At 30.9% G+C, this 16275-nt stretch overlaps 1 protein-coding gene across 4 annotated transcripts; it reads left to right on the top strand.

Moving 5' to 3' along the window:
• The first annotated feature begins 4708 nt into the window (after positions 1 to 4708).
• LOC124364333 (putative defense protein 3) lies at positions 4709 to 10626 on the top strand. 4 transcript variants are annotated; one of them, XM_046819716.1, is made up of 4 exons: positions 4709 to 4908; positions 6592 to 6957; positions 7725 to 7816; positions 10496 to 10626. In XM_046819716.1, the coding sequence occupies exons 2-4, from the start codon at positions 6622 to 6624 to the stop codon at positions 10572 to 10574; spliced, it is 507 nt and encodes a 168-aa protein (XP_046675672.1). In that variant the 5' UTR covers positions 4709 to 4908; positions 6592 to 6621; the 3' UTR covers positions 10575 to 10626. The 4 variants fall into 4 exon arrangements, with proteins under 4 accessions (XP_046675672.1, XP_046675671.1, XP_046675670.1 ...); XM_046819715.1 differs by having other exon boundaries at positions 6588 to 6957; XM_046819714.1 differs by having other exon boundaries at positions 6581 to 6957.
• The last annotated feature ends 5649 nt before the right edge of the window (positions 10627 to 16275 follow it).

The following is a 16275-nucleotide window of genomic DNA, read 5'->3' as shown; positions in this document are numbered from 1 at the left end:
GTAGATGTCTTTTATCACCTATTACTAAGTTTTTTTATTTAATAATGTCTGCTACAGATTTAATTCTTAGGAATGTTAGTGGAATATTTTTCTTCGTTCTACGAATCCTTACTTAATATAAATTCTGTCACCTGCGGCAATCGCTTACAGAAAAAAATCGTGCGCATGTACTGTTTAAACGACATTCTAAACAAATTTTTGTGTTAGGTGATTATCGCTGAACACCTTTCTTGGGATTTATCTTAGACTTTCTTTTAAAGACCAGTGTTTTGGGGTTCGTCGGAGAGGGAAACGATTTTTATAAGTACCACAACACAGCTCAGCTCGAATGTTGGATAGATATTTCATGAGTACTTGTTACTTGAGTAACAATTATTAAACAATTTATGTAATCGTTGAGATTTGGCAGATGCTAAAGTAGAAGTCTTTACCTTTTCAGTTAACACACTCATGACGTAATGAAAAATGAGGTTCTATGTCATTTTGACCCGGAAATTAATTTTGCGTTGATGCCTCTATCTACAATACATACACGTACACAGGTTAGAGAAGTCTATTTTAGTCCAAAAGTGTGTAACTTTGGCCGTTGTAGTTTATCCGGTCTATGGTATTTTTGGTACTATAGTTAACTTTTTCAAAAGGCCAACTTCACTAAAAAAACAACAAATATATACTCTATAAAAGTCGTTAAAACTGTAACGAAATTTTGATAGTAACTTTTCCTGGATATATATCCGATGTTTTTACGCTAAAAACTAATTGGATGAAAAATTGCTTAATCTAATAAATATAAATATATATTAAATAAATGTGTCTAAAACAAAATGCAAAATGCAAAATACAAACATACTTAACAATATAGAAAGAAATAGAATACCAAATATTTATTTTACGAGCAGCCTGAGGGGCAGTAATTTAAAACCGTAGCCTGAGTGAGTTTTATGACTGTTTTTATTGCTGTTCCCAAGTGTCATTACCTTCAGTTCCTGAGGATAGAAATACATTTTAGTATAGTTTATTTGGGTAAAAACATATTCATTTAACGAATTTGTAATGCAGTGACATGTGATTTTGAGATAAGAAACGGGTAATATTCATTTACAACTAACTTTTAGTAATCATGACAATATTCGACAATATTAGGGTCGTGAAAACTACAACCCAGAAACATTTCCCCATCGTTTTGAGAAAACTTGATTCTATTCTGTAAGCAATACTTTTGTGTACACATGATGTGTAAATACTAAGTTACGGTAACCTCAGTAATACTACTTCATCTCTGTTAGGTTAAGTTAAACATTTAATTCAAATTGTTCTTACAATGTTCAGTTTTGTATTAAAAAGAAATTTAAGTTATTTCACAGTAGAAGACTAGATATTTTCGTATACGAAATGATTATACTCTTTTAAACAAATAAGGTGAGAAAATAATCGTTGTCCTTTTTAGTTTTAGTATTGTTAAGCCTAATATTAATATATTACGTATATAAAGTAGTAAAAAAATCGTATTATGGTCCTTTTGTTTATACGCATACGCACACACACAGCGCGCACACACACGCACACCCGCGCACACACACACACACACATATATTTACATTTGACTAAAGAAACTTAGTCAGAGTCAGATTCAGATTGCTGCGCTACCCTCTTTCTTCTGCTTCCCCCTACAGGCATCCAGAAGTGTTGTAATGCACTGTAGCAACCACGATAAACACCACAATCACATCTAGGGAACCAATACCGACTGCGTTTTTGATTTTGAGAAGTAGAACATACAACCATCTTGTACGTTCTACTTGCCGAACGATAACTAACCTACACGAAAACTACAACAAAGTATTTTTTTTTCTTTAATCTCATTTAAGCCTCAGCGTCAGCTATGCCGGCTTCGAAGTGGACTGGTTTTTATTGACAAAGTACATCATTGGACCTCCCCAGGATTTGAACCCGTGATCTCTCGGTTAGAGAGCCGAGACTATAACCATTATTCTACGGAGGAGGACTACAACAAAGTACAGCGCGGCGAGCGCTGCAACAGCTGACAAAATCAGCTGACTGTTATTTTTCATTCTACTCAAAGGCTTACAAAATAGAGCCAGTGCGTAGAGAAATCTCTCCTACGTTGTACTATGAAAATCACGGAATAATTAAATAAACCGTTTTACGGTAATTGAACAAAAACCAACATATCGCACTGTGCGATAGTAGCGGTTGGAGGGTTAATTATTTCAAGAAATGGTATATTAGTTCATCTATATATGTATATATATATAAATAAATGTTACAAATTTCACATTAGTGAGTAGCATATATTTAAAAAATAGGCTACATAAATTTCACAAAGAGAAAACAAATAAATAATTGTTATATATAAATAAAATAAATATAATAAAATAATAAAAATGTTTAAGTCTAAAGTTTAGGTTGACCTCTTTATTTATGACACAATTAATATCCCAAAAACGACTAAATTTACAGGAACGTTTATCGTTATGTAATATGCTGACCAACCTTAAAATTAATCAAACATTCCTTATCCTTCGTAAATATAAAATGGAATATAGTGTTTTGGGTCTAATCCCGAACTCTGAGCAGCTATATTTCTAGTCCTACAGTTTAATGATAAATTATTATTGTTTATTAAATTTGGACAAGAGTTCTCACCTTTAAGTAAAGCAACATCAACTTTGATGATTTGTGAGATCTTTTGTCTTTACTATGCAGACATTCTGAATATGTTCAGGTGATTGTGTCCTTTGCATCTTTACTAAAAGATGAACTTTAAATTTTAATTTTATTTTATTCCAATTTTATTTTTCAAATAAAATGTTACAGCCTCTTGACTTACATTAAAATTAATCTGGGGATATCAGCAAATGCTGCAATAATTTATAAGCATTTCGAGTTAATCTTTATTGCGAGGTGAACGTGACTTCTACTAATATGTGTGAAATATGCATTTTATATTATGCCTAATATTGTCATAATCACTAACAGTTAGTTTCAAATGAATATTAAAGTTTCTTACATGTGAACGTTGTATTTGCTAATGAAATATTTTCAGTTATTTAATATTTAATAAAATTCGCTAAAAATCTTCAATCCAAATTTTAATTGTGGCATTACGCAGTATAGAATAATTTATTTGTTTAAATTTGTTTTCACAAAATGCACTCTCATTAATCATTACATTTAGATAGTTCTTTCGAGAAGTTCTGCCAGTTTTTACAAATAAAGAGCCACTAAGTAAAAGCATATCGTAATCTCTAGATTATATAATTTAAAGGGACATGATTGCTTATGCGTTGACGGATTTTGTTGAAAAAAGTATAGTTTGACTACTCGGAAGAATTTCAACATTGTTGATATCTTGTACATTTTTATAACTGATGCAAAACAGCTAATGCATTTCAGCCAACAAAATTTTTGTTAATTCCGGGATTGTGCAATCATACATCTAAAGTGATTGTGTTCCCATATGCATTAATGGATTTCGTTAAAAAGTACAGTTGGAATGGTAATACAAATTCCAAATTAGTTGGTATATTATAACTATAGTATAGTATAAATTTGTAATAACTATAGTAGGTGTTTTTATTATTTTTATAATATTAAAGCAAATTACACAGTTATTTTTTGAGTTCTCTTATTTGTCATAGAATATCTGGAAAGTTTGGTATACGTAGCTTTAATACTTCAAGAAATAATCATTTGTTTCAATAAAATACAAAACGGTCGCCTAAACGACAAACTTTCCGACCTTTGTTTGAATAATCTTCTTTTTGGAATCATGAGTACTTTCAGCCACAGAAGTTTGTGGCACACTTTTCTGAACAGTCTGTATATCTTTAGAGACGGAGTACATTTATTTTAACCAGAACTGCTACTACCGTAGAAAAATTTGTTTTACAATCGAGATATGACAATTTCATATTACATTGTAATTTAAAAACATTGAAAACACTACGCACTTTGTTTTTCCTCCACACTGGCCTGTATATTTCAACTCAAGTAGTGTAATCTATAAAAGACCATGGAATGTTGCAGAGACATTCTATTTATTCCAACGGTACCTTCAGGCCCTAAAAATCCTGTCATTTAAATAAAAAATAAAGCATTTAGTACTTGCTAATGTCAAATTTTAGAAAATGGATCAGGAGATTAGAATATCTTTCATTGACCATCACTTATTATATGGGTGTTTGGTGTGTCATTTAAAAACGATAAGTTTATGTTGTCAGTTGTTCAGCAGGAAACTGTGTTCGTAGCTACGGCTTCCTACCATATACTTTCTGATATTGTATCAAGTATTAAATTATTTTCTTATTGTTGAGTTGTTTACTGACTACTGAAATAAATCTGTATAAGATTGGAACTGAATTTAAATTGATTCATTTGCTTGTCGCTTGCATTGTACTGAATAAGTAGTCGTTTGAGAATACAAATGATATATATGTAATCATTATAGATAAAATCTAAATTTTAAAGTTGACTTTTATTATTTCGGAATAAAAAAGTTATTAAAAATTATTTAGTAGAACTACACACAGAGGCCTTTCTTTATACTCCTCAATCGTCAGAACCATATATTGATTAATAAAAATAATAGAGGAGTCTGTTTACAAAACTTGCCTCAGTTTATTATAGAAAGATTATTGCTGTGATAAAGCTGTTATTTATTTAGTCTGTGTAAATGTGTAACGACCGAATAAATGCATAACTTATACACAATCAGCGACATCGGTCAGTTATGGCAGAAGTGAGACAAGTGACATTGCTATCAGATGGAGAGGTCTGATAAAACTTACATTATACATTTATATCGGCATTCTTGTGTATCGTTTTGTTGGTTTAAAATGAACTTCAAAGTTTCTTCTTAAGTGACGGTGTCCCAAAATAATACAGGTAAGCCAACACCAGTCACTACCATGTAATATTTACATTATACCTTGTAGTTATGCTGATCTGTTGCCATCATCACAAAGTGGGTTACACAGGTTAATGTGAAAACTTACAATAAACAGGAAAGTGATTGTGAACTTGATATTTATAACTATAACTGTGCACTAACATTTTGGAGTACAAAATTAATATGTTTTGATTAACTATCAGTTGTATGCTAACTTGACTTTTAGTTTTCATTGTAAAGTGTTTACTAATTATTCTGCTTAGTATCAGGTTAGATATATTATGCTGGTAATGATTTAAGACGGTTTTAATTTTGTATTACAAAATAGAAATTTAATTTTGGTTTTATTTGCTTATTGTTTTAATTGGGGCAAAGTAAATATTACACATCGTACTACCATATAAGAAATTTAATGTTTGTAAAAAATTCTAAACGTTATCTAATAAAATATAAAACATTAATATGATAATTATTTCGGATTTCTTGAAATAATACTTTATTTTTATGAATTTTAATTAGGTTGAATCCATAAATAGTAATAGGCTTTACTAATAAATTTTACTGCGTCGAAAGTTTTCGTAATATTATAGTTCTTATGATGGATTTGGCCAAGAATTTTTGTTTATAATAAAATTATAAATTCCTGGACTTTGTACTAACTTTAGACCAATATTTAATAGAACTAATGAAAATAAGTTATAATTTCATATAACGTATGTATTTGTTGAGTTCATTCATTTTCGTAAAGTAAACGAGAACGTGATATATATTTCTATAAATTTGATATAAAAACTATATTTATCATAATAATGCATTATCATTATTCATAGGACTTACGTCTATAAGCCACGAATTGGGCCTTTTAAAAGGTAGTCTACTGCACGAAGGGTAATGCTTGTCATATCAGTTTATAATGAAAACATTTGAAGCTTCATTGCAATAAATAACATTTGAATTGAACAAAAACACATTGAGACTGAGAAAGTAGAAACTTGTTACAGTAATAAAATTTAAAGGTAATAAAAATTATATGGTTGAATGAATATGGAAACTTTTACAAAAATCACAGAGCTTTCACAATACAGTATACAATATGCAAGGTCATGGAGCAATACAAAACGTTTCGGTTCATTGGCAGTAGTCTTGCGTGGGCTAACTGCTGAATTCATATCAATAATATAATACCTTTTAAACCAAAATAATACCTGACACACCAATATAGTAGTACTAAATGTTAATAACACAACAGTTTTCCAAATAGTTTATTTTTTGTACGAGGCCTTTCGAAACAAAAGTTTTCATCATCAGGCGAGTCCACAAATAAATATTTACATTATTTTTTCATAATTAATATTAAAATACTTTATGCAAATATTTTTCTATAAACTCTGTGTAATGTTTTGTATCGCACACTGTTCATCTGTTAAATAGTTTAAAAGTCCGAAAATATTTAACAAAAATCTACCAAAAATCTTATATATGGAAAAAATTTAGTAAAATTAATTTCAATGTGCCGTACGCAATAGGTTGACAATTTTTCGATCTATTTTAGGTATATTCATAAGTTATACTTGCGTATTGTTAAGAAAAATGAAACGTAGTTTTAAATCAAATAAATTTTTCATTAAATCAATTAAGTAAATTATTTTACCAGACTAATCAAAATAGGCATAAGACAGCCGAGCAGGAGTCAGACACACGTGACGTAGATGCTACCAGGAGCAGGAGTGACTGTCTGGTTAGCGCTTCCAGCACTGCTGCTAGCTGCCGAGGACCTGGACTCCAGCACCTGCCTCACCCTCGACCCATTCGACAGCGCGCTGCCCCAGACCACACCCTCGCCCTATACCCTCTCCTGTAGCAAGACTGGGAAGATCACGAACCAGGACTCCGTTATCTTCACCATCAAGTCCTCGCGACCACGGGTCGACTTCCGGCGGTTCGTGGTGCAGGCACTGGACCGCGAGAGCGGTGTGGCCGTAGGTATGTTCGTGGACACAGGAGACGCCGACATCACCGTCGTCAACTGTTTTGGTCGTTCTGAGGTAATGTCTTATTGATGTTGTAAGTGGTACTGAAATACAAATAATAGGTTTTACTGACGATATATAAGATACATACCTTCATAAGATGTTGGTTGGTATATTGCGGTAATCCTCAGGAGTACAAATTAGGCACTTAAAACTAATTATCAAATTTTGTGGTTAAGAGAGCAAGTTTTGTGTTAGTTTTATTCTCACATCACGGTTATAATTACAACAAAGAGTTTCGTGAGACAGCTGTGTGATATAGTGACCATATGATAACTACCAGAGCTGAACATGTAACACAGAGGCAGGTATATGATCTGTGATTATTGCCCATCGTATTTAAGGCGAGCACAGCCACAGATGGGATTATTCTAACGTGACAAGTTATAATTCGTCTTCAAAGTTAGTTTCTTACCTAAATTTTAATGGAAATATTCATCTTTACTGCAATTTTAGCAATATACAAAAATGAAATAATGCATGCAAACAGTATAGGTGTACGTAGTTAAAATACGAAGTATTGGCATTAGACGTAGATTGCATAAATTAAAAAAAAACTAAATAGTGTAATATTTGCACATTGTTTCTGGATAAAACTATGTGCTTATGTTGGCTGAGAAGTAAATACATTCACATAATATGAACAAGATTAATCAAGTGTGAGGCTTACATGGGACCAGTATATAAATAGTATTAAGCTAGATGTTCTATCATGAATTAAAATCCACCTGTATGTAAAACAGTATTAAGTGGTAACTGCACTAAGTGGTATTGTGTTACAGAACACTGCGATAGAGTTCGATACAGAGCCGAAGACAGAAGCGCACATGAGATGGATGCCTGACTTTGACTACGCAGGCAATATCACATTCTTGTAAGCGATTCCATGTAATCTATTAGAGAGTTAAACAAGCAAAAGTTACTATGGTCCATCTCACAATAAACCCAAGCCCGAGGATGAAATGTGTCCAGGCCATAGAGTATGGACAAAAGTTTGAGTTGTTGCGAAATTTTATTAATATTTCATAGCGTGTGCTTGCATGTTGGCGTGTAAACGCAAACACTATATGAATATGTTTTCCTAGAGACACATAAATATAGCATCTTTTAAATTGTAATAAATATAAACTTTACAGTCAAAATATGTTACCAGCACACAAAACACTAAAAACACAGATAAAATGTTACTAGACTACATTGTTGAGGCAGTAATTCTTTATGTTAATTCACAGGGTTTTCAATTGCCATGGACCAATTTTATAGCTACCACAATATGTAATCAATAGTAACATTTGTAGTAGTCGGTACTGAACTCCCCACATAGAAGTAGACTGCCTAAGTACTATTCAATTTACTTCTTAAAAGTCAGCTATGTAGGCACTGCCGTGATTTTAGGCCTATAAGAACAACTTTAAACTTGTTGGATGCTGCGTTATTTTTTACCAGGTTTTTATTAGTTATTTATACAAAATTCTAATCTTTTGTAACTTATCGGTTAAATATTCAAAAAAGGATAAACTTTACAAGAAAAACAAAAAAGCGTTTGGCTACGTACTGTACCACTCACTTCCTGTTCTGATTATACAATCAAAAATATAGTTGTTAAGTGCTTAAAGTTTAACATTGTTTTTATAGGGTAAAGCTGAGGGTCGCTTTAATATAGTTGGTTTTCAAACATTAGTGACAAACTCGCAGATAACCGTTATCAAAAACACATTCATTCGTTCACATTGCTGTTCCGTTATGTGGGACTCTCTCCAGCAAAAGTGAAATACCGCATATACTGCAGTGTCCCACTTTAGCTGGTGCGTATGTGAAGTATTGCTTGAGCTCTTGACTAGTGCTGGTTTGTACAGTGACATATGGACCTCTTAGCTAATCATTTACAATATAAAGTTTTTGAGTGGCAGTCCATTGATGCACTTTTTATGTTTTAAGTGCATGTTCTTTGCTAGATGTTTCCATTTCAGAAATTAGATGATTATAAGCATACCCAACATCCTCAGGAATTAAAAATATTACAGGAATTTTATTAAATTCTATTGCTCGTTTTTTCTTGATTGAAGTTAAAATTGAAAATACGAGATGAATGTTAGAACGTAAAATTGTTCCTGCAGTACAAGTAGTAACTCGTGACAATTACAATTCAGAATTCCAAGCCAGTGATCCACCTTACTACATCATTCTTATACCGGACACGGATAGCTCGACTTGGTGCTGTTGACTAGCCAGCTCGCTCACCCAATCTTACCCAAAGATTTTTCGTTTAAGGGTTTTAGAAAAGTGAATTTAATTAGACTACCAAACATTAATGAGTTAATTATGCCGACTGAACACTTGCCTATTAATAACGCTAGATATGTTGGATATTCTGAGTCCAGCTTTTATTTCTGTCAAGAAATAAGTAGGACAGGTTTAAAGTATATATTTGTAGTTAAGAAGAGGTTCAGGTAAACATTTTAGTTTCATCGCGATTATTTATTTCAAAGTTATTTTAAATTACTAAATATTCAACAATTGTTAAAAAAATTGTTGATGTTTAAGTGATTATTAAATGACAAATTTAAATACCGCGATTTAAACTAATTTTGTTCCCTTTTACAATAGTCATTCATAATAAAATGTCACCCATAGTTTTGTTTGCAATAATCATATTTAAAGAGGATTGATTGCTTGGTGTACTAGTTATAGAACTTGTTAGTTATGGACTTGTACTGTACGGACAGTACAGTAAAACAGAGTTTCAAATTTCCATATGTAGCGTATGGAATAAGGTATCACTTATAACGTATAGGCGAGTGGGCTGCACTTTAACTTTTTGGTCTTCGATTCAACAGAGATCATCTTTGGGCCTAAAGAAACCCATGTATCATGTAGCATATATCTAGGACCTTTGTATCAAAATGACACAGACGAAGGATGAAAAGATAAATCGACAGACAAAGTATGCATTCTGTTTGATAGCATTTGAGAGCTTTCCTATTTCTGAGGCAAGGAAACGGAGTTTTAAAAAAGTTCAAAAGTTGGGACTAAAAAAAAATAAAACGCGTGAGAGGCTCTTGCCAGGCTGGGTGATCAATCAATGCTTGAGCTGTATCCATTGAGGATATGGGGAACTCATTACATTCCACTGTATTTTTACTATGTTCAATATAACTATGATTAATCTAATAATTGTCCGAAATTCACCATCATTCTGTCATGGAACCTACGACAATCTTTAACTGCTTCACTTTAATAAATATCGTAATTAAAAGTAAACATCTGATATATCGTTATCATTTTGTATTAGGATTAGTCCATACCTACGCCATATAGCTATAACAATGTACGGTAACGGCAGCAGCTTTAATACAGCAATAGAGCATACATAAAACTATCTCAGTATTAAAGGCATGTACATAATAATCACAGATTAAGTTTATTCCAACATTCACTTCGTCATTAACTTTCATGATATAGCCTCAATATACACTGGATACTTACACCTTGACTTTCTATTTACCAGTAATTTATACATAGTGCTATAGTTTTGTATTATTTCCTGTTTTAGGGCCACAATAGTCCAATCCGGAGAGATATTCTGGCTGAGAGAGAAGGGAGATTCAATCTCTGTATACAACCCGTGGTAGAACTTTACATATTGTTGGTGTTAGTTTGTATATTTTCTTTACTGTAATAAGTCATAATCTGTTATTATTTCAAACCCCTCTTCCATGCTACGCGAAATCTGTCAACACACAATAAACAAGAAAAAATCTCCTAAAAGCTAAATCTTTCCACATTTGTAACAAAATTGTTTTACTTACCAAATTTTAGATTGTATTTTTGGATAGAAAACATTAAGAACTGTGTTTACCAAAATTATCAAAAATCTATATTACAGTACAAGGATACTAGTTAAGTGTTGAAGCAAAACCGTTTTTTTTTGTAGTTCCTCGAGTGTTATATAAAGCTTTTTTATGTAATGTTTATTTTTCAATGTATAATAAACTACTTTCCAATAAGTTAAAACATTGTTTTAAATAAAATCTGTAGGTTTTTTTTTATATTTTGTCACGAAGCAGTACATTTATGCATTTAAGGAAACACACAATAAATCCCTAATTTTGTCCAATTAAGCAAGTTTCTCACACGAGTTGAATATGCAATGGGTGTAGGAAAAATTACGAGTTTCATACGACTATAAAGGTACTTTAAAAAAGCATTTTTATAAGAAAGATACATCTGTTATGTCAATAATAATAGTTTACTCGTAGAACAATGGTTAATTGATAGTACATTTATTATAAATACAAATATTATTAGTGTTATTGGAATAGCACGCTTACACATTGTACATGATAGTATTTTTTACATAATTGTTTGAACTCTGAGGATATTACTTAAGGAAAACGATGGAATGTTATACTGAGGAAATTATATGAATGTAGATGTATGTGAATGGTAAGTAGAATTACAGGTAGTATGAATGGAGATTAAGATGTGGGTTCAGATACAAAGTTCTATATTAGAGAAGTTAGTTGCGGCCAGCTATAGACCCTGCAGTCCCTCTGCTGCAGTACCGCCTTTATGTTCCATGTCGAATTTGCGGAAGAAATATCTACATGGCAGGAACTTCCTCAAGTAAAATTCTAGATAAATTATCTTATTCTACCTATCATCAATCAATACTACCTGTTAATTCATTCATTGAATGTTATTAAATTATACTAATTTTACTTATAGGTTGAAAATACAATGATTCAAATATTCGTGATTGTAGCCTTATACGATAATGTGTTTTTGTTTAAGAATCTTTTATGATGTATTTATGCATTGACGGTAACAAAATATGAAAGAATGTGCAGTAATACTTTCTTCAAGTTATATTTTGGAATTGAGGAGTTTTTAATTTATTAAAACAAACCAAATAAAAACTACCAATTTGGATTTTTGTATTTTATAAGTACCATACACTACAATGTTCTAAATATTTTAACAGAAATCATTTAGAATAAAATACAATAAAAATTGAAGAGATTAATTCAATAAATACATTCTAGAAATTTAAAACTTTAATCTCTTGTTAATGCAATTGATTTTAATATTGCGGAACCTTGTTTGGAAATCATTTTGTACATTCTTATTTGAATAATAAATCTGAAATATTATATATTATCTTTCCAAACGTTCCTTTTACATCAAAAGTATCAAAAAACTTTTACGAGCTTATCCTATGCCTTGATTTTTGCCATATTCTTTATACGTAGTAAAGCGTGGTAAAGTCATAAGTTCAGTATAATACTACTTTATTATTCACAGGTAAAACGAAAAATCTTACAAATAACGATAACAGAGAAAACAATAAGTAAAGGTTTCTTTCATTACTCAATGAATAGGAACATTTATGTATATTGCAACAAATTATTCATGCCCAGAAAGTTTATTATTTTAACGTTTAATGCAATATCATCCATTCCTCTTGTTCTACTTGTTTAATTGGATGGCACGTAATAGAAAGGTACATAAACTTAGTTGTTTTACCAAGCTTTTTTACACAAATTATTACATGCTTTGCCCGCGTTACGTCCAGGCGTCAGGTTGGAATATAGTTGGAAGTGCTATTACCTCACACCTACATACAATGTGGTCATTTAATATTTTCAGAAATATCATACAAAAAGTCTGTGAATGTAACTCACTGATAAAGGTGCCACAGTTGTATTACATAAAACATGAGTAAAACCCACATTATTCAAATGACCACATAAGGGTTTCTTTACGGCACGAAAGGCGTTGGCTATAACAACTCCAGATTAAAAATACATGTTGTTAGGTAAACCGGAAAAGATTGTAATGGCCACATTTTTTCTCAAATTACGCACGTGACTAATCTGTTATGCCTAACGTTAGGCTTGAGTACTTCTAGTAACTTTTATGTTCAGGATATAATTTTTCGTGGGTGTACGTTCTTTTTTTTAAATAGAATGTTGACCGTAAAAAGTATTTTTGTTAAAAAATTATTAACGAAACACTTTTTTTACTTTTATTTTTCTGTCTGTTAAATCTCTTTGAGAGTAAAGCACTTTTGTGTGTGTGGCGATGTCAGTGCTAAGCATCTATGAGAGGTTACCTCTCTGTTCCAAGTACTCTTTTGATGCTTGTGTAGTGTTCCCCCAAATGATTTATACTTTAGGAAATACAAAAACATTGAAATTAATCTTGTTATATTAAGTATAGTAATAGGTACGCTATAACTTGCAATACTTATTTCAATGATAAAATTGTTAAAGTTAAAAAAATAATGCAAAAAAAATTAAACTGTGACTCTCTTACATTTTGATATACATTATAAACTTATTCATCCTAAAAAATTGTTTCGCTTTATTAAATATTTAAGTAGGAACAAGTACAATTTATTTAAAACCTAATTTCCAAAAAGTAAATATCTGTAACAGTTAGTTTTTCTTTTTCTTTTATATATGTGAATTTACTTTACAAATATGCATAAATTTTGTATACAAAAGTCGAATTCAACAAAATGCATTAACATTTTGTACCATAATAATCAATAATCAAAAAGCCGATCTAGTCGTCCTTCGGACCTTCTCGAAAATTCTGCAAGCCTCATCAAATCATCAGGTCTTGGAATTCAAAGGATAAGTAAAACTGATCCTGTTAATAATTTGAGTAAATGCAATAATGTATGTGTTTTTGTAGGAATAAAATAATGTTATAACATTCTAACGTTGATGTTATGTGTGAGAACGACAGAAACGAAAAAAACAGAGAATCATTTTTAAATAAAGAAAGTATCCACCATTACTATTTTAAACATAATTTTAAATTTAATACAGATCTTTCTCCGCCAAAGTGTTTACACTGCAAGAGTTTTTAAAATAATGTATAGCATGACATATGTTTGCATTAAAAAACTATTGATTTTTGAGCATTTGACCTTGTGTTTTTGAAACCCTGGTATTTTTAAAAGCTGAAATTTATTTTAGTGAACTGTTTTGGTTCACTTTAATAGGAAATCAGCTAGATTTTGCAGTAAATATAAAAAAGTCATAAGAATATTAAGTTCGGCTTCAGCTCACCTTCCACTTATTGCACCTTCTGAAGTCTAAGAATGTAAAAGATTTGACTCCTGAAATCTGGAATCAACATCCATCTAAAGAGATCCAAAACAGTCGGTGACGAAGAAGCTCATAATGAACTCTCTACATGGTTTCGACATCAGAGACACCTGGAGTACAAACAAATGTAATCAAGATGAAGTAATGTCCTCATTGTCTTATCTGAACACAATTGTTACTTGATATTTGTTTGATATATTGATTTAATTTATACTTAATTACAGTAATTCGTACAAATCGAAATTAGTACATTTTTTGTACGTATCTGCAAATTGTGTATTTGATTTGGAACATTTATTTAACTCATATAAATTGTTGTATTGAATATTTCCAGATTTTATGTTTTTACAATATTTTTAAATAAATGTTCATTAATTTTAGTTTTTAATGCACATAGTTCATTATTTATTCTACCAATAGGAATGTTACGCATAAATCTAAAATAAAACTATTTACGTTTCAGTGACCATTATTTAGTGATTTATCACATTTGCGCAGCACAACGTATGATATATGTGCGCGATGTGGAACCTGCCGACCGTACTAAGCGGTGTTTGATTCACCACTGAATGTACAGAACCGCCGGGCGGCATTGCTTTGGTAGCGTGAATAATGCAACTTGCCATTAGGCCTTTCACTGTGAAATAGTGCGCGGTTGACCTCCTCACATTATTTGTAAGATGAATAGATTTGTTACTGCAATGTTAACAACGTTTTGGTCTTTTATATAAAGTTTACTAGTAACTGTAGTTCTAGTTGAGAATATCATCCGCCTATTATAATTAGATAAGCACCATTTCTTCCCTTCCCATTATGCAGAAGTGAATAGCCAAATTATATTGAAACTGTTACCAAATTATTAAAAAGAAGTAGTAAGCCTTTATTTTGGTATGAATGTCATTAAAATTGTATGAAAATATTGGTTGTCCGAAAATATAAATTTCAAGGTTTCCTACAACCTTAAATTTAAAAAGAATATAAACTTCGTAGAAAGAACTATATTTATGTACACTTCTATATGAATGCCTAAGAATTTTAATATTGGATCAATGCTGTATTATGTCAACAGACGAAGCCATTTACGATATAAAAATAACACTTTAGCTATAATATAAACCACACGAATCAGTTACAACCAACAATAGAAAAATATAATTTTTTTTATGTATATTATAAAAATGGCCATATTAACATATATATTTCGATTTACTCCCTCTCAAACAATATTATAACAAGTAGAAATTACATGTCTAAATTTACATGTTTTATGCAAACAATAAACACGAATGAATATTGTGAAACTAAATCATCGTTTTAATATTGGATTGCGAACTGTGTTTGCCCATATAAAAGTTCTTAATATAAAAGGTATTAGTCTTTGCCGCTAGAAAAATAAAAAATTAAACATCTAACTTCCAACCATAAATCACATTTCGAACAATAAACTATAAACAAACACTAATTATCATGTAATTATTCTAAAAATGATATTAAGAAAATAGTACATATTGCCTTTAAATATATATAAAATTAATCTTTACCAAATAGGTATTTAATATAACCATATTATTTAATGAGATCAAAACATTAAATGTTTTGATTTCATTTTGATTACAGCTATTCAGTGTTTACTCAAAAAGTAATAAAATTACAGGCATAAAATTTATATAAGGTAGGGTTGCGCTACACCACGTAAGGCACATCATGCTTTGCTTAAATCTAGAGCTTACTTTATTTTTGAGATATAATAGTAATTTCTTGTCCTCCATATAGACATAAAACAAGAGAGAAAATAAAAATTAACACCCTTTAGGCACACGGAAAAGAAAGTCTATCGTCCTACAAAATATTAGAATTCAATGAAGATCAGCCAAATCCCATGGATCAATATGCACATTAATGTAACTAATTCTTCTTTGTGTAAAAATTAAGTGTCGTGTAAAATATAAGATCTACGTCTGGATTCATTCTCGACATATCCTGCTGACATTTCAGCTAAGTAAAGGCTCAGCTGCATGTTCATCATCAAATACGACGTCGCTTATGTATAAATTACTTTACATCAATATAGGAAGCATTTAAAGTAAATAGATTTATCCTTTTCTATATCTATTGAAAAAATATATACACCCAGCCAGGCAGACAGAAGGGGTATTTTCCCAAAATCCTAACTGATAACTTCAAAATTGAATAGTTTGGTGTATAACCATAT

The sequence above is a fragment of the Homalodisca vitripennis genome, chromosome 6 (genome assembly GCF_021130785.1).
Source record: "Homalodisca vitripennis isolate AUS2020 chromosome 6, UT_GWSS_2.1, whole genome shotgun sequence".
In the NCBI taxonomy this organism is placed as follows: Eukaryota; Metazoa; Arthropoda; class Insecta; order Hemiptera; family Cicadellidae; genus Homalodisca; species Homalodisca vitripennis.
The sequence above is the reverse complement of the archived record's forward strand: the minus strand, read 5'-3'. Positions and strand labels throughout refer to the sequence as shown.

Coding starts and splice junctions, on each gene's coding strand:
- LOC124364333 (XM_046819716.1), top strand. CDS start 6,622: ATGCTACCAGGAGCAGGAGTGACTGTCTGGTTAGCGCTTCCAGCACTG. Junction 6,958..7,724: donor ACTGTTTTGGTCGTTCTGAG/GTAATGTCTTAT, acceptor ATTGTGTTACAG/AACACTGCGATAGAGTTCGA. Junction 7,817..10,495: donor GCAGGCAATATCACATTCTT/GTAAGCGATTCC, acceptor TTCCTGTTTTAG/GGCCACAATAGTCCAATCCG.